We start from the raw sequence: 18,109 nt of genomic DNA, 5'->3' as shown, positions 1-18,109 counted from the left end.
TTCGTCCCTGAACTTATCATTTTTTGCATGTGTCCGACTTAACGGCTGAAACTTAACGACGTTTGGCGAGAGACGATGATTGAAAAAATCTGCCAACTTTAAGGTCAAAATTGTAATTTTTTCACTTAAGGGAGGAAAAGGGAGGAAAAGTAAAAAACGTGGACGAAAAATGTAATTTACTCCTTTTATAAAAGATAAAACTGCAATCACGATTTCAAGTTTTCAACACTAGTATTATTGACTGGTGTAACATATTACACAATTTAATATGGTCATTGGCTACAGACATATATAAAGAACTTCCAATACTCAAACAACCCATATCAACCAATCTGCTTAAATCCCATTGAACCAGAAATAGTCAAACCTTCACGAGGAACTTTGTAGACGGGATTTAATCCATGATTCCAGGTGTTGGAGCTCCTGATTGTTTAGCGAATGGCCAAGACCAGGATAAGCCTGCGATTATATAGTTTAAATAAATTATTTAAACGATTATAGACGACCTTAGAAATTTAAAGAACAATCAACAAAGTTTGTTGAACTGTGCGCCTAGAAAGACATTGACATTGACATTGCCATTGCCATATTTTTATGATAATAAGAGAATTCTGATTTTCATAATCAATCTTACACAAAAAGAGACTTGAAATCTTGAATACATGATTCACAAACGCGAGCGCATCAATGATCATTAGTATTATAAGGAATTGGAACTAAAACCAAGTCATTTTTCCTTTTAAGAGTGACCCCTAAAGACTCGCTCATATCAATACATTCAGCTGCTGCTTCATTCGGGAGTTCCCAGTTGAAGTGGTAGAGTAACATCGCAAGAGGAAGCTCCACATTAGCCAATCCCAACGACATGCCCGGGCACATCCTTCTTCCCGCGCCAAATGGAAGATATTCAAAATTTGTTTCCATCTTGTTAATGGAACTCTCATCACTAAATCTCTCTGGCACGAAACACTCTGCATCCACCCAGTAATCCGGATCACGTCCTATTTTCCATCCATTAATTATGACTTTTGATTTGATTGGAATCGTGTATCCGCCTATCTCACACGTTTCCCTACATTCTCTAGGTAACAAGAATGGAACGGGTGGATGCAACCTTAAGGTTTCCTTAATCACTAGCTTAAGGTATCCTAGTTCTTGTATGTCAGACTCGTGTACCTTTGTTTTTCCCTTGAGTGCCTCACGGAGTTCGGATTGTGCTTTCTTCATAACCCTCGGATTCTTAATTAGTTCTGACATCGCCCATTGGATTGTCACTGAAGATGTATCCGTGCCTGCACTAAACATATCCTGAGTCACATTTGTATAAAGAAAGGAAAGAGTCATGATTTGGTGCAATAATTATAATATAATTGACAGTGTGTAGATATAGAAAGAATGAATGAGGTAAAGTTTTATATAACAGTATGTGGTTAATCAAAATGTACTCACCAATATGACTGCTTTGATGTTGTCATGAGTTATTGGAAACTCAAGACCACCATCATCTTTAAGCCTCAATAGAACATCAAGGAGATCTTCGTTCTCATGATTGGTCAATCCACCACCACGACGACGAAGTTCTTGATGGTCGGAGATGATGCTATTCAAAATCTTATCCATCTTCTTGTGTATATTCATGAGCTTGTTTCTCATGCCACTAACTCGATGTACTACTTTAATAGATGGAAATAGATCAGCCACATCAAAACCACTAGCTAAATTTGAAGACTCTTCAAGGAGCGGAAGAAGGGTCTCCTGATCCTTGCAGGTGCTCCCAACAGCAACCCTGGATATGATCGTGTTCATCATCACTAATATACTCTCACTAAGGTTAATTGTGTTTAATCTTTGCAAGGCCACAGATTCAACAAGGCTGCATGACTCTTCTTCACGAATAGATTGAAAGGATCGAACTTTCTTCGCACTTAGAAGCTCCAATACGCATATCTTACGCATTTGTCTCCAATAGTTTCCATATGGTGAAAAGGCGATGTTTGTATAGTTGTATGCAACTATCTCGGCACAGAGAAGCTTGGGTCTATCTGCGAAAGAGAGATCATGGGTTTTCATGATTTCCTTGGCAACAAGTGGAGATGAGATCACAACAGCAGATATTTCACCAAGTTGTAGCCGAAAAACTGGTCCCAGTTTTTCGGCTAAGTTTTTAAGAGCTCGGTGTGGTGGTTCTCCTAAAAGATGGTGCATGTTGCCAATTATAGGAAGCTTCCATGGTTGTGGGGGAAGGTTTTTGTTTTGTCTATCAAGTGAACCAAAGGTTTTGATAATGAAGATAATGATACTGATGATGAACAAAAGGACAGCAATAAAAATTGGGAGAGAATTGAGAAACTGGAACTCCATTGTTGTTACAAATTGAGCATTTCTTGTCACTTTATATATAGGCCTTTCTCGATGTCATATCTACTTTTTTTCAACCTACATCCTTTCATTTGTTGGCATTACCGACTCATACTATATATCAACACACACTTAATTTTTTAATTAAATTTTGAGTTAAAACAATTCGTAAGCCACAAACAAGCACATCAAGACTGGACCACATATCCGATATCATCACAATACATGTTGCTTCCAACGGTCATATGCCAATTACCAGTGTTGCAAATATCGGCCTTCTCGGCCGATATATCGGTGATATATCGGATGTCGGCCCTTTACTGATACGAAAAATGAGTTATTGGGTCCAGTTATCGTTTTGGTCAAATTTTGGTCAATCTCGGAACTTATCGGCCAATATCGGCCATTTCGGTCAACAAAAAAAGTTGACTTTTTTATTTAAAAAAAAAAAAAGGTTAAAATAAGATTTTAGGGTTTCTGACTTCTATTCTCATTCATGCTTTCAGCCTCTCACACACCAAACCCCCCCCCCCCTCGCTATTCCCCACCCCCGGCCTACAGGTGGCTGTGATCTCCGGCGGATCCACCGCTGGCCAATCCACCTCTGGCAACAACTATTTATACTCCAGTAAGTTTGTTACTTTCTTTTCTTTTTTTTTTTATAGTTAATTATTAATTTATTATTTATTATTTGAGTTCATCTTCAATAATTCTTTATTTCGAGTTGTAATTAGTTAAGTGATTTTTTTATCCTATACTTTCTTTATTTTATTAATTTTTTTACTTCATATTCCAGTTGCAATATGCCAATAAGTTATTTGTAGTGTCTTACTTTTCAATTTGCATTACACATTGTATATATTGTTAATATATATAAAAATTTTAGAAAAATTCCTTTACAGTTTAGAATACCCGATATATCCCCAATATATCCTACTTATCACTTATCGAGAGTCGACCGATAATAAACCGATAACCGATATCTACAACCTTGCCAATTACCCCCCGGCTCTCAAATCCATGAAACATCAACCCATAACCAACTCATATTGATGGCAATGGTGTTCCCGCGTGGTGATGGGTTGGGTGTAACCCATGTTTCAACCCACATCCATTGGCATAGCCCGACTATAGCAATCCAATGGATACACATCATAACTTTTATCCCATCCTTTCAACCAATTTAATTATGTGACATTAATTTTATTTTTTCAACTCACTTCTTTTGACTTTGTTGGGATTACTAACCCAAACTAAATATCAACGGACTATACACTTTTTACATTTATTTAATTTTTAAGCTATAAACATAAAGTAATAATGATAAGAAATATACTCGTACTTAACAATAAAAAATAAATTTTCATTAACAATTCGTAAGCCACAAACCCATGGAAAACCCATGTCAGTGTTTTCATACGAGTTGAATATAACCTATACTTCAACACACATTTATTGTCATCGCCCTTTAGGGGTGTTCATACATATCCATAAGTGTAATGACATCATGTTTTCTATGTGTGAAATATAAGATAAGATATATATGACAGAAACAGGGGAGGCTTGCCCGCACTTCATTAAATATGAAAATGCTTCCTGAAAGATAATGTTACAATAATTTATTGCTTTCAATTATATATATAACAATCCGAAAGTGGATTCTACCGTGTCGGCTCAGTTAGTCGGTAATCGGCTTAGTTACAAAGTAACCGGCTTGGTTAGCTAAAAAGAGCCAATGAATGTTTTACACGTCAGCCTGCTAAATAACACCTTCCCAATCGTGCGTGTTTACGCATTCCCACATCCCACTCTCATCCTCCCTTATTTTATTCTTTTTCTTCCGCTTCCAATTTAATATATTTGTTGTGTCTTTTCTTCTAATTTTTGAATGTCGTCATATTTACAAATCTCTATCTGCATTTCTTTACAAGCTATTATATGACAGGTACCACTTCTTAAGACTATAGACGTGGATATACACATACATATACATATACACATATATATGAACCACATCCACCAAAACCTGCATAACCACCGACAGAAAACAACTCGGAAAACAACCACCGGAAATAACCACCTAAATGCGTGCGGATGCGATCATCAGCGTCACTTTTGCACCATCAACTACCCATAAACTCAATTACTTCCGTCTCCTCAAACTTTTAGTGGCAGCCGTTGCCAAGAAACTGGCGTCAAAAACTTTATTTCACCATAAAAAAAAATATATTATTCATACTGTCTTTTGTTGTCTTGCCTTATGAAAACCACTGTTATAATGCTTGCATCACACGCAGGTGAAAATCTTGACAAATGGTTATACAAAAAGTTAAATTATAACCTTTTTCCTTCGTCAGAAAAGATGACGGACAAATGGTCCCGGCGACATGCAATCAAGAATATATAAGAAAATTACTTCATGTATTGACAGGTATAGAGAGAATGAGAGATTGGAGACTAAAATTTTACAAAGAGATGAACCCAAAAAGAACTAAAGATGATAAAAAAATGAAGCAAGAGTCAACAAGAGCTAGATAAAGGAAGCTTTTGAAAAAGAAAATTGAGCACACAGTTTAAGAGGTGGTGGGAGTGGTTTTGTATTTACTTTTAAAATACAGTTACATTATCATGACACATTTGACAATCCAACTGAAATTCGATGCAAACATACGCCACGTATGGGATGTCCTGCCACATTTCCACTTACCAAACACAATTAAATTTATATTTATTGCAAATTTAAATATGTATATAGTCAAAAATCTAACAAAAATACTCGTCACTTCGAATTATTATTTTTCTTATGAATAAGTTAAATCCAAACTACCAATTAATTATCACATAGAAATCTAACAAAAATAACTCTCATCAATTCAAAGCTAAATTGCAGAGAAGCGCGATGGCGTTTTTCTAGTTTCCAACAATCCAACCCATATGTATATTTTCTTCAAATATATATATACTACGACCAGCTTAGGGCTAAAATATAATGACAAAACGGTATAGTTTTTTTATGACAGCTAAACTCCATAAGGCTTTAATTAGCAAAAACCCTTAAAGAATAACTTATTGTAAAATGTTGTATGTAAGTTAGAAGTAAATGTAATGTTGACAAATGTCAAACAGAGTTGCTTTTTAAGAGATAGAAAAATGCAATCACGATTTCAAGTTTTCAACATCTAATTATTATTGAGTGGTGAAACATATTACACAAATGGGAAATGCTAAATACAGCCCTAAGGGTTGTATTTAACGTGCATAAAAAACTTGTACCTTTCATATTAAAAGTCCGCCCCCTGATTTTCATGGTAAATGTACAAACAATTTATGCACCTTAAACACAGCCCTTAAGGCTGTATTTAGCAAACCCCCACACAAATTATTATGGTCCTCAGCTACAGACATATATGGAACTTACAAGACAAACAACCCATATCAACCAATCTGCTTAAATCCCATTGAAGAAGAAAGTCGCAATTGACTGTGTTCAGCATTCCTGGATATATGTAAAGAGCCAGAAATAGTCAAACCTTCACGAGGAACTTTGTAGACGGGATTTAATCCATGATTCCAGGTGTTGGAGCTCCTGATTGTTTAGCGAATGGCCAAGACCAGGATAAGCCTGCGATTATATAGTTTATAGAAAATATTTGAATTATTATAGACGACCTTATATGTCCTTCAATGGTTGTGGAGTATGAAGTCGTATATATGCTGAAAGATATATTTCCAACTTTCGTGGGTCAAATTGAGTAGTACCTTGAATTCACAGTCTGTGCCGATGTGCTTAAGGAATGGTGGACCTGCTTGTCCAGCTTCAAATAGTACTGTTCCATCAGCCATTCCATGAGACCACAATATCGGGGTCTGCACATAAAATCAAATGCTCATTAAAAGCACAGACTAATCAGGCTTTCCAGGTAATGAGAAGCAACTATCATGTACAGCAAGTAAATGCAACTATTATAGATTGCTATCTATCAAAATTGCAAAATATTTATTTGAGTAGATTCAAAGTTCCATATACTAATGGTCACTATTATTAAAGCCAGAATATAGATATCCCAGTCCACGGGATTTTCATATTCTATCATAACTAAAGGAAACATTTGAAATTTAATGAACAAATCAGCAAAGTTTGTTGAACTGTGCGCCTAGAAAGACATTGCCATATTCATGGAGCAAAAAAGATTTTTCTTAATGTTTGCGTGTGAATCTTACATAGAGGTGGCAAGATGGGAGGGTAGAGTAACGGGTAAAAAAATGTTATCCTTAGTATGGGTCGAAACAGGCCAAAACAATTCAAATCGAATGGCATTTTTTTTCTTTTCGACTCTTTTGTAATTAATGAATGTAATAATAATGATAAAAATAAAAAATAAAAATTAAAAAAATTATAAAAAAAACAAAAACAACACTATTAGAACAATAAAAGAGTACAGGGCATTGCATTATAACATAGACAATGAGTAAATTCCAACACTTTTGACTCATTTTACTTGCTTCCCTCTAAACAAACTTCTTGATTTTATGCGATAGAGATAAGGAAACCCCAAATCCACCCGTTCATTCAAGTGCACCAAATTGCCAACTCTACGCAGTAGACAATTTTACATTTCAAGATCATTAGTTCTAATTCAACATACCCTTTTCGCTTCCGATGTGATCCGTTCTGCAATAGAAGTAGAATTAAAAGGTACCCATCCACTGAAGATTGCCGCCCCACCAAGAGTTTTTGGATATAAAAGAACACTAGATAAGGTCAAGGCACCTGCAACATTAATAATGACATTATTGTTGTCAGCACAAACAGATACATACATGCCAGTGCGTGTCTGTGAAAGGGGAAAAGAACGAGACCTCCTTGACTGAATCCACAAATGAACACATTCTTAGGGTTAACTCCAGCAGCCAGCTCCTTGTCGATCATTGAATGCACATTCTCAACTGCTTTAAGCAACGAAGGTTCATCCACAGGAGCATTCTGTGCGTTTCAGCACAGTAAATGATACATCAGAAGATACAGATTTACTTCTTTCATCCAAGAAAAAAGTGACATTTCCATTTTAAAAAGTTAAGGTTACAATTACACATTTGCCTATCCATGAAAATAAACTGATATGATCATGTTTTAAAATTAAAAACATGTAGTAACACGTAAAATGTTAAACTAAATTCACATAGTTACACATATATCTTGACTCGTCTGAATACTTTTCAAACTCAATGCTCACTTGACCCCTCAAATATTGGGAAGTTGCTACTAGAATATAGTATTATTTCAAAGAGTTTTGAATTGTGAAGAAACTGTAAGGTTCGTTTCAGAACTAGAATGTTTTTCCCCGATTTTGTAACTCAGCTTAAAATTCGTCATTCCAAAAGAAGAATGAAGTGACCATGACTGTATATGTATGTATTTATGATACGCATTTACGGATCTGCTGATGTGATTGTGAAGTATGCTATGATTGTTGTTTGGATTTCAATTTTATAAATTGTGCGATGTTGCACACCCAAATAGTCTTACAAAAATCGAATCCTTGTATACACCAAAATAGTCTTACAAAAAGGAAGATTGGGGATGGTTGTTTATATATCATTAACGATGCGGAGAGTTAGAAGTCAATCTCATATAGTTATGCTATGGAGATGACCTTTAGGTGATCATCTATAGGAATGAGATGACTGCAAAGATTAATAAGAATGTTAGATCTGTTGCCGTTTAAAGAATGAAAACTGCCTGTGGGATGCGTGGGGGTACTTTCGCTAACCATAAAACATGGGAAGGGCAAAGGCAAGAGCAGGATTAAGGATGGGAAATATAAAACATTATTTCACGCTGGCAGATTACGACTCATATCATCTATCTCGTCATCAGTGTTTTTGCTGCCCGAGGAAAGAAACTGAAAACGTGACTCATTTAGTGTCATGAAGAGTTAACTAAAGGCAGATCTAAAGTCGCGTAAAAAAAAAGTAGGTAAACGGTAAACCTTGGGATCAAGGGGAATTAGAATTAAAGTCTAAACACAGATAAAATGAGCATTGTTAGCTAAACATTTATGATCTATGGAGCATGTAATTAATAGGATAGGTGATGAGAGCAATGTACCTATGTGGCATGATTTGTGGGGTCCATAGCCCCTTAGCAACAAATTATTAACACGCAGGCTGCATTTAAGACAAGATTAAGCAATAGTCACACAGTAGTCGAGATGGTGAACTACGGGACCTGGTCGTGGCCTAATAACTGGAAAAACAGATTTGCAGAAATTATGACCATTCATGTACCATGATTAAATACAGATTTGCATGACAAATTTCTATGGGTAACTAAAAAAGGACATGAGGATCCTTTTTAAGTAAATGAAAAAGCAAGGTTGTAGATATCGGTTATCGGTTTATTATCGGTCGACCCCCGATAAGTGATAAGTAGGATATATCGGGTACCCTAAATTGTAAAGGAACTTTTCTAAAATTTATATATATACTAACAATATATACAATGTGTAATGCAAATTGAAAAGTAAGACACTACAAAAATAACTTATTGGCTTATTGCAACTGGAATATGAAGTAATAAAAAGTAATTACAAGTTTACAAATAGAAATTATAACTAAAAGGAAAATAAAGAAAGTATAGGATAAAGAAATTACTTAACTAATTACAACTCGAAATAAAGAATTGTTGAAGATGAACTCAAATAATAAATACTCCGTAATTAAGTGATAATTAACTACAAAAAAAAAAAAAGTAACAAACTTACTGGAGCATAAATAGCTGTTGCCAGAGGTGGATTGGCTAGCGGTGGATCCGCCGGCGACTGGAATCGCCGGAAATCACAGCCACAGATAGGCCGGGGGTGGGGAATAGCGAGGTGGGGGTTTGGTGTGTGGGAGGCTGAAAGCAGTGAATGAGAATGGAAGTCAGAAACCCTAAAATCTTATTTTAACCCTTTTTTGTTTCTAATAAAAAAGTCAACTTTTTTTGTTGACCGAAAAGGACCGAAATGGCCGATATTGGCTGATAAGTTCCGAGATTGACCGAAATTTGACCAAAACGATAACTGGACCCGATAACTCATTTTTCGTATCAGTGAAGGGCCAACATCCGATATATCGGCCGAGATGGCCGATATTTGCAACACTGTGAAAAAGGGGAGACCATAAGGGAAGATAGAGTAAAAGTACCTTGGAGTCAGCTTATAGAGGTTTATCCTTCGTTATGTTCTTTGAGTTACAAAGTTGAAAATACTAACCAAATTCAGATGGAATGCAGTACTTCATTTGAATGTAGGTAGAAATTGAAGTCATGTCAACCAACAAGTTAAAGAGTTATACCATGTCATATTGTAATGTCATTGGAATACAGAGCTTGTCATATGAGTTTGCATATATAATGAAACTCTAAGTTACCACATATAAACATAACTAATTTTATAAGGAAAAAAGTCTAAAGCTATAAATAATGCAATAGTAACTCCAAAACAACTTTAGTTATTAGTTGCATTGTATCAAACAAATTTAACCATCTTTTGACTCTCACAAGCAAGATAACAAAAGAGATAGGGGTTAGTGATTTTAGTAATGAAAACAAAAATAAAATGGGTCTATATGGGTCATGATCTGTATGTTTCTGTTAGCTGAATGGTGGACCATGTCACTATCAAATTAGATGCATTGTGGAAAGATCATGATCCACTTAGTCAATTTATTAATGATACCAAGGGGCCTAATTGAGTAGTTGGGGTTTCGACTAACAAATTCCAACAGATACAATGAGGCGATAAATGCCTAACACATCATACATCAAGTTCCTACAATGTCTTCACACAATGGTGTGGCAGTCATCTGAGAATGACATGCTACAAAGTCTTCACACATGGTGTGGAAGTCATCTGAGATACATGCTAGAGAGACTCCATAGAAACCAAGATAACAATATCAACTTAGAAAAATGTAGCTTACAGCTGATATAGGTATTTCATGAATGTCAAACCATGAAGGCATCACGGCACCATCTGAAAAGATAAGAGTTAAAATATCATTATATAATGTATCAAGTTTCAAGTAAAGATATAATCATTTCCACACAGACTGCACACATTGCCACATTGGTATCATATGTTCACTCAACTCCTAAAAATCTACCAAAAAACAGAGTTGTGGGAGTCAAATTATAGATTATAAACAAATAATTAAATAAACCAACATATTCGCAGTAGTGTTATAAAGATGGCCCGATGGTTTTAGACATCAAATGTTTGCACCACCCAACTATTGATAAGTTTCTGATTTGTGGGATATAACAACTTTCTAAGTCAAAACTAGCCTCAAGGTATCAAAAAAAAAAAGATAACCACATAATATACGAGTAGTTTATAAAGATGAAGCCCAATACAAAGTTTCTGAAAGCTGAATAAGACCACAAAAACTTTCTCCCCTAGTCAATAAATGATCACAACATCTTCTAGTTCCTTATCAATACAAATAATTTACTTAACCCATTCATAATAAGTCGAGAGCAATTTAAGGTGTGTTTTTTTGGTGATGGTGGTGTCCAACCTTCGGCCAACTAATCCATGCAGCCTGATTGAAGGTGCTTTGTTATGTCTACAACTTTGCTTTAACAACTTCTTTGGTCGAATTAATCAACAAGAACTGGTTGTCAAATAGCAAATATAAAGCATAATGTCATGCATTTCATTTGTGAATTCATCCCTAATATAAGTGAATAAAGACCTCATAAACTTATCATAAGTCTCTAATGATGGTAGTCAGAGCAACTATATAACCAACAATACAAAGCTTAATCACTCTTCTTGACACCACCATGACATAGGCATATAGCATTACTAGATGAGCGATATAATCATGAAAAGTCTCCTGCTTGTTAGTTTTTTGTCGACATTAAACTACATCACTATTCATAGGGTAAATTCCATTACATAGCAACATATTTGCAACTTTTTTCCCAAGGTAGGCTAAGGCAATGTACTATGTTAAATACTAGTATAGATGAAGTACTTAATGTGTATGTATTCATACGCAGATGCTCAAAAAAATTTACCAGGTTAAATTTTGTTCAATTTATGTTGCAATTTGACATGGCATATACATATTACTTATAATAGAATAGATTTCAAAATTTCACTACCTAAAAAAACAAAACTTACAACCATATCGGTATAGATTTGAAAGTTTACCACATATAATGGAACAAACTTAAAAGCTCCTAGCTAGCTCCATTAATCAGGTTTATGATCCAGTAACTGGCTTCCATATTACTTGTATTAGACCGGATTTTGAAAGTTTACGACCTATTTCATAGAGTATTTATGGGCTACATTGCCAGCTTGGAACAAAAATTGTAAGCAGGTCGATAATTTAATAGACTTTCCTCTTATTTATATGCTTTAACAGCAAATAAATATAGACCTTGTGACGCATTAATAACCTCGGATGATCTTAGTAAACAGGCAGTGACAAATGTCATTATTCTTATGCCGACCACCAGGCCGTGAGGCTTTCCCAGACGTTCCCGTCTCTTAGAAAGAGCCACTAAAGCCTTACCCGACATTATGGTAATGTGCTCTCCTCTCAATTACTGATATAAACCCTAAGTTAAAGTAAAATTGGGGATTTCTCTTTCTATAAGAGGTCAAAAATACATACCAAATATCCAAAACCCTAAACCTTAATACCCCTTACACACACAAACAAGTACCATAACTTAGAATATATATATATATATAACAAAAAAAAAAAAATTGGTGGGGTGGGGAGGGCTTACAATTACAAGAAACAGGTTGAGAAGGGGCAGAAGGGAAAGACCAAGAAGTGTTTTTGAATTGAGGGGAAGTGAAAAGGGATTTGATTGGTTCATTTGCTGGGCCTGAATCACCCAACCCATGTAGCCATAATATGAAGCTCCTCGTACTCCTATTGGCAGCCATTTTTATTATTCTTGATGATGATGATTTTGAACTTGAGTTGAGAGACAAGATTGTGAAAATGGTGATGGATAATGTCAGGGTTAGGAGACCAATTGGTTTTACTAATATGTTGGGACAAGGTTTCATTTCTCATAGTTTGGTAGGTCTTTTCTATATGTCATGGTTTTTCTAATAAAGTTTGGGACATTATATTATATACGTAATAAAAACCTATTTAAATATAACAGTACTTCATTTATGAAATGTACAAGTTTTTAAAGTATATATTAATTTTAACTAAATTTCAATTTACCCTTTAAATTTAAATTAAATTTTGTTTTAACCCTTAAAAATTTTTATTTTTTCTTTACTTCACATCAAAGTTTTCGCTTTCATTTTTGTGACACTCAACTATTAAATTCTCATGTTTTCATCAAACAATTTTTACACAGTTACGGTTTTAGTTTTAAACATTTAGTCTTTGATTATTTTCATTTGTCTTTTTATACATATAACGTTTTCATTATACAATAATTTTTATCGTCGTTACGTCTAACGTTGATGTTACATTTAAAACATTAATATAGTTATTGTTCATGTTTTTATACATCTTAATATTCTCTACATTAAATTTATTGTATTACTACATGTTTAGTTGTTTTTTTAATGAAAATTTTCATTTTTTAACTTGTACTCCACATCAAAAATTTTGTTTTCATTTTTATTGACACTAAAAATGAAAACAAAAATTTTGATTAAAAATTTTTTCACAAAATTTGTTTTCATCATACAATTTGTACACAATTATGGTACACAAAAGGAATATAGTTTTCATCATACAATTTGTACACAATTATGGTTTTACTTGTAAAGATTTACTTTTTGATTATTTTCTTCTGTATTTATAAATATATATAACTTTTTTAATATATAATAATTTTTATTATGCTTACGTCTTACACTCATGAATCATTTAAAGCATTAATATAGTTATTATTTGTGTTCGTATATGACTTATTATTCTTACGATATTTTTAATGTTATTGCTAGATAGTTAGTTGTAATTTTTTAAAGTTTGGGTTCGAATATTTGACATAAATTTGCCAAAACTTTATTTTATACCCTCCGCTTCCGCAGGGCCCTCACTTTCTCACTCAACTCACTCAGACGCTCGCCAAAAATGTGCCCCGCGACAACTCGCGAGGTCAACAACTAGTTTTATTCTAATAACTTAGTGATTTTAGACCATGAAATCATGTTTTTATCTGTGTTTTGAATGAAATAACTATTTACCTCTTCAACTATTATATACCTATATTAATATTCATTTGGAATAAACTACAATATCCATAAGACGCGGCAATGTTGGTAATGGGGGCTGTGGTGGCGGCGGTGACAGGTAATAATTGCGGCAACTTTTAGATGATGGTGACGGCTGTGTAGGCTATTGATTTAAAGATTATTGATTTAAAAATGATAGTTTAGGTATTTATGGAGCTGAAATAGATTATGTAAATTATTTTATTTAGGGTATATTTGGTAGAACAAATATGTTTGGTGGTAGGTGTATTCAATGGTAATGGGTGTTTTAGGTAGATTAAAATAGATAATTTGAGAAAGGAGGAAAGAGGTTGATGTTTTATATTGGAGTATAACTAATGTTAATCTCCTACATGCAATTTTAATCTTAGATAAGAAAATATGACAAACATAAACACAAAAATGGATTGGAAGAGTGGCAAGTTGGTCACTTTTGAACTAGAAGGTCATTGGTTCAAAACTCATGCATAGCATAAAAGAAAAGTTGAATAAGTACATAGCTTTCAAATGCATGACCTTATGGGTGAAAGGTAACCGCTTTCAATTCATTTCGATACCTTTATGTTTTGATATATACATTATGTGAAGATTAAAAATGCATGGAAAGACAAATTTAGCAATATTTACTCAAATGAATATTTATATCGGTATATAATATAATATTTTGGGGATGATTAGATTATTTTTATAAAAAAGAACTAGCATTTTTAGTAAAAAGAAAAAATCGATACATTACATGGATATTTCAAATAGTTTCATTTTTTAAGTTGTCTTTCCAACAATATTATTACAATGGATAATACCATGTTATAATGTCATTTCTTCCCAAATTGATCCTCATGTGTAATACCCGTGAGTTTTGACCTCGTTGACTTTCTTTGACTTTTATTGGCTATGATAGTTAATTGTAATATTGGCACTTTGTGAAAGTATATGATTAATAAAAGCCGAGTCAATTTCATATTCCTAGCATATTTGGTAATTTTTTACATTTACGGGTTTAGTTTAGATACCTGTAAGCAATGTTTTAAAAACAGATATTTTAATCATACCGGTGTGGAAAAAAATTCCGGTATTACCGGTATTATTGGAATTACCGGAAATACCGGCCGGTACGACTATTTTATTTTATTTAATTATTATTCTACAATATTTGTTACAATTTAACGAAAATAGCCATAAAATAATTATAATTCACTCAAAAATAATATCAAATAGGTATTTCATAACAAAATATAAGGTTTAAAGTTCACAAATAACAAAAACTAAAATTAAAGTATAATACCGGAAAATACCGGGAATACCGAAAATACAGGCCGGTATGAAATAGTAAAAATATCGGAAAAATATCGGGATTAAAATACCGGAGTACCTTAAAATAGCAGTAATACCGGTCGGTATATCGATATTTAAAACATTGCCTGTAACTAGCTAGTAACTTGGACACTGTGCCTTGTGTGTGCCTAACCCCCATCTCCCACCTCTCATTTGTCACACACATCTTATCTCTTTATCTCACTCTTTCTCTCTTTTCTCTCTCAAATCTAAGTATAACCTCCCCCTTTATCATTTTTCTTTATAAATTTCAAATCTAAAGCTAGTGTAATAATCAAAGTCGTTATATAATTATTTCCCAATACTAATCATCTCAAGAACTTTAAAATTTCCAAATCTTATCAAGTGTTCATCCATTCTTTTTGCTCAAAACCGGATTTGATACTTTAAGGAAGATTTAATAGTGACATTACTTTCAAAAGTTTATATTTATGTTGTAGAACGTGTTACAAAGCTAGATATCGAGTTCCTATGGTCAAATTTCTAGATCGATTCGGTTTTAAATGAGTTCTTGAGTTCAAAATAGGATTTGGTGATTTAGGAAGTGGGTTATGAAAAAGAACTGATTTTTGTGCTTGGTTATACTAGAAACACATTGTGTTAAAGTTTCCTAGGTTGTTCGATTTGTGTCAAAAATCCGTTTTTGTGTTGTGCAGGTGGAGAAACACATTACGAGTTCTCGTTTGTCAATAAATGGGCGGATAGAGTTTGGTGGTACAATGAAACAAAATATCACTTCTTTTGTTTGCTACTAGACTTTCCCCAAACTTACTTTTTTCAAATCACTTCTTCTTTATGATACATCTTTCTAATCCGGCGATTCCACATCAGTAACTATGGAAATTACTACTCTGCTACTTCCTTCTTAGATCACAACATTTTTTTGGTCCAGTAGGTTAGTTTTTGTGTGATTTCGGATTGGGTTCATCCCTACAATAAACCAAACACATAGTCCATATAAAAATATCACACACATAGAAGTACGTCCATCCGCTCACCGAGCAAATTTATATGTCTATGTTTGCAAGTATCTTCATTCACGCTGATAAGAGATGTTTGTCTTATATTTGGGTTTGCTTTTGGACCCGATAAAAGGTGTCGCTAGTTCAGATCTATCGACCATGCTTTCCCCGTTTAAAAATAAGTATATCTATTTCTGTGCTAAATATATTTATTCACATTTTTATTTAACTTTCTGAGTTGTTAGAACCAATATGACCTTCAATTTGAGCTTTAATGGAGATTTGTATGTTTCAGATCTCGTAAAGAAGATAACTCATGTGTTACCTTTTTTTCGTTTACCTCCCCTCTTGATTGTTATACGTTTTTTTACCTTCCTTCACCTTATAGTTTACCATTTATGTCGTTATTCAAATATGTTATTTGTTATTCCACAGACCCTACAAGGGTTAAGTATCCTGGAGTAATGGTGGAGTATGGAACACATATTGCCGAGTGGAAAGTGTGTCAGTTAACTCGTGATACTACTAAAGAGTTGCGGTGAGTTATTTATAATCATTGTTAGTTAATCTTTATATTCAGAGTAAAGGTTTTATGGTTCCTAGACCCAATTCCTCTATTCAAAAGCTGAAAATTAAAAGATAACTGAAAACGTAAAAGGTACATTATTAAATGGTCTAGATATGCTTGCAATTGTTTTTATATAGTTTAGAACTTTAGGTGTACAGTCCATATAATGATTTCTTTTAGTTTGTTGTTGTATGTTTTCTGTCTTTATGATTTTTTGTTAGTTGTCAAATTCTGTTAGCTTTGATTTCAAATCAAATGGCAAGGAGGAGTAAGTTACAGTTTATGAATACTTCCAAAGGAAGAACAAACCTTTTGATTTTCCATTCTTACCTACAATAGATGCAATCCCAGGGAGAGGGAATAAAGTTCGAGAAAAACACCACCAAGATAGTCCTACCTACCTCACGTTGGAGGTTTGTATGATTTTCACTTCAAATAAATCATTACTAACATAAACGCACATAAAACTATAAACTAAGGAAATACTATCATAATTTTATGTGCGTTTATTAATATGGTGATTGTACTGATTTCTCTAGCATCTTACTAGCATTATTAATAATAATCCACCTATTGTTTTTCAAAAAATCTATACATACATATACATATATCTATAGCAGTAATCAACGACATCAATCCATAGAGCATTCATAATAACAAAAATTAACACAAACATAAAACCACAAATTAACTACTGGTCAAATAAGAAATATTAACCTAAAGTAAAATCATAAATTCCAACTAAATTAATTTAAACCCTAATCAGTTCTTAATCCTCCAGCATTGATTTCTTGCTTAGAACTTTAGAATATATATATAAGATAAAATAAGATATTTTATATTTAGCAATACAAATTCCCATTTAGATATAAAACATAAATTATTTATACATTTTTCTTAAAAAAAACAAAAGAAAATGATTGACTGTTTCGATATAGGCTCTCCAACTAAGACATTAAAATGGTGCAAAATTTTGATCAAACGCTAAAATTCATTAACTTATTCCATAAATTAACATAAAAATTGAAACAACTCGTGTATTGACACGGGTCCAAATATTGAATAACATCCAAATTAGATAACATGACAAACTATTCAACTTACCGTAAAGACCTCTTGGTCTAGATGCTGGTGCAGGAACAAAAACAAGGAGGAACTCGATTTTTTCCCCTCCACATTGAAGCCTTGAAAGAGAAGATTTAAAAGTATTGATATCCAAATCCCACTTCATGCACAGCTCTTGTTTAAATTCCTTTGTAAGGAACCAACAAGTTAGTATAATTGGTTTAAATCGATACAATCGTAATATAGCAGCATATATACAGCAAACAAACAGGCACCATAGTTAATACAAAACAATAAACCCAGCCAACCCCTGCCACCTCTTGATCGGTATCAAAATTAATCCATAACACGTTATCATAAAGTGACAACAAAAAAAAAACATAAGAGAGGGGATACACACCATCCCCATATCCTGGCAACGATCAATAACTCTGTGATAAAAGCTCTGCGTATGAGATTGTTTACAACGACAATTTGCTAGGTCGAAATTTACAAGCGCCCACTTACTATCACAAGTTGCCACCTTGTTCATAACCTGGGTAAGAAAAGGTGACTAAGATGTATCACTC

General features: G+C 33.6%; 2 protein-coding genes across 2 annotated transcripts; both read right to left on the bottom strand.

Annotated features, from left to right (window-relative positions):
- Nucleotides 1-212: 212 nt before the first annotated feature.
- LOC122582575 (probable carboxylesterase SOBER1-like) lies at nucleotides 213-12,459 on the bottom strand. Its single transcript, XM_043754987.1, has 7 exons — nucleotides 12,149-12,459; nucleotides 10,324-10,376; nucleotides 7,219-7,342; nucleotides 7,005-7,129; nucleotides 6,118-6,225; nucleotides 5,889-5,980; nucleotides 213-367 (listed from the first exon to the last, which is right to left on the bottom strand). The coding sequence occupies exons 1-6, from the start codon at nucleotides 12,435-12,437 to the stop codon at nucleotides 5,891-5,893; spliced, it is 789 nt and encodes a 262-aa protein (XP_043610922.1). The 5' UTR covers nucleotides 12,438-12,459; the 3' UTR covers nucleotides 213-367; nucleotides 5,889-5,890.
- On the bottom strand, nucleotides 631-2,445 carry LOC122582574 (germacrene A hydroxylase-like). Its single transcript, XM_043754986.1, has 2 exons — nucleotides 1,450-2,445; nucleotides 631-1,308 (listed from the first exon to the last, which is right to left on the bottom strand). The coding sequence occupies exons 1-2, from the start codon at nucleotides 2,359-2,361 to the stop codon at nucleotides 685-687; spliced, it is 1,536 nt and encodes a 511-aa protein (XP_043610921.1). The 5' UTR covers nucleotides 2,362-2,445; the 3' UTR covers nucleotides 631-684.
- Nucleotides 12,460-18,109: the final 5,650 nt, after the last annotated feature.

Source organism: Erigeron canadensis, chromosome 9 (genome assembly GCF_010389155.1).
Source record: "Erigeron canadensis isolate Cc75 chromosome 9, C_canadensis_v1, whole genome shotgun sequence".
Taxonomy (NCBI): Eukaryota; Viridiplantae; Streptophyta; class Magnoliopsida; order Asterales; family Asteraceae; genus Erigeron; species Erigeron canadensis.
Note: the sequence above shows the minus strand (reverse complement) of the source record. Positions and strands in the feature narration are given on the sequence as shown.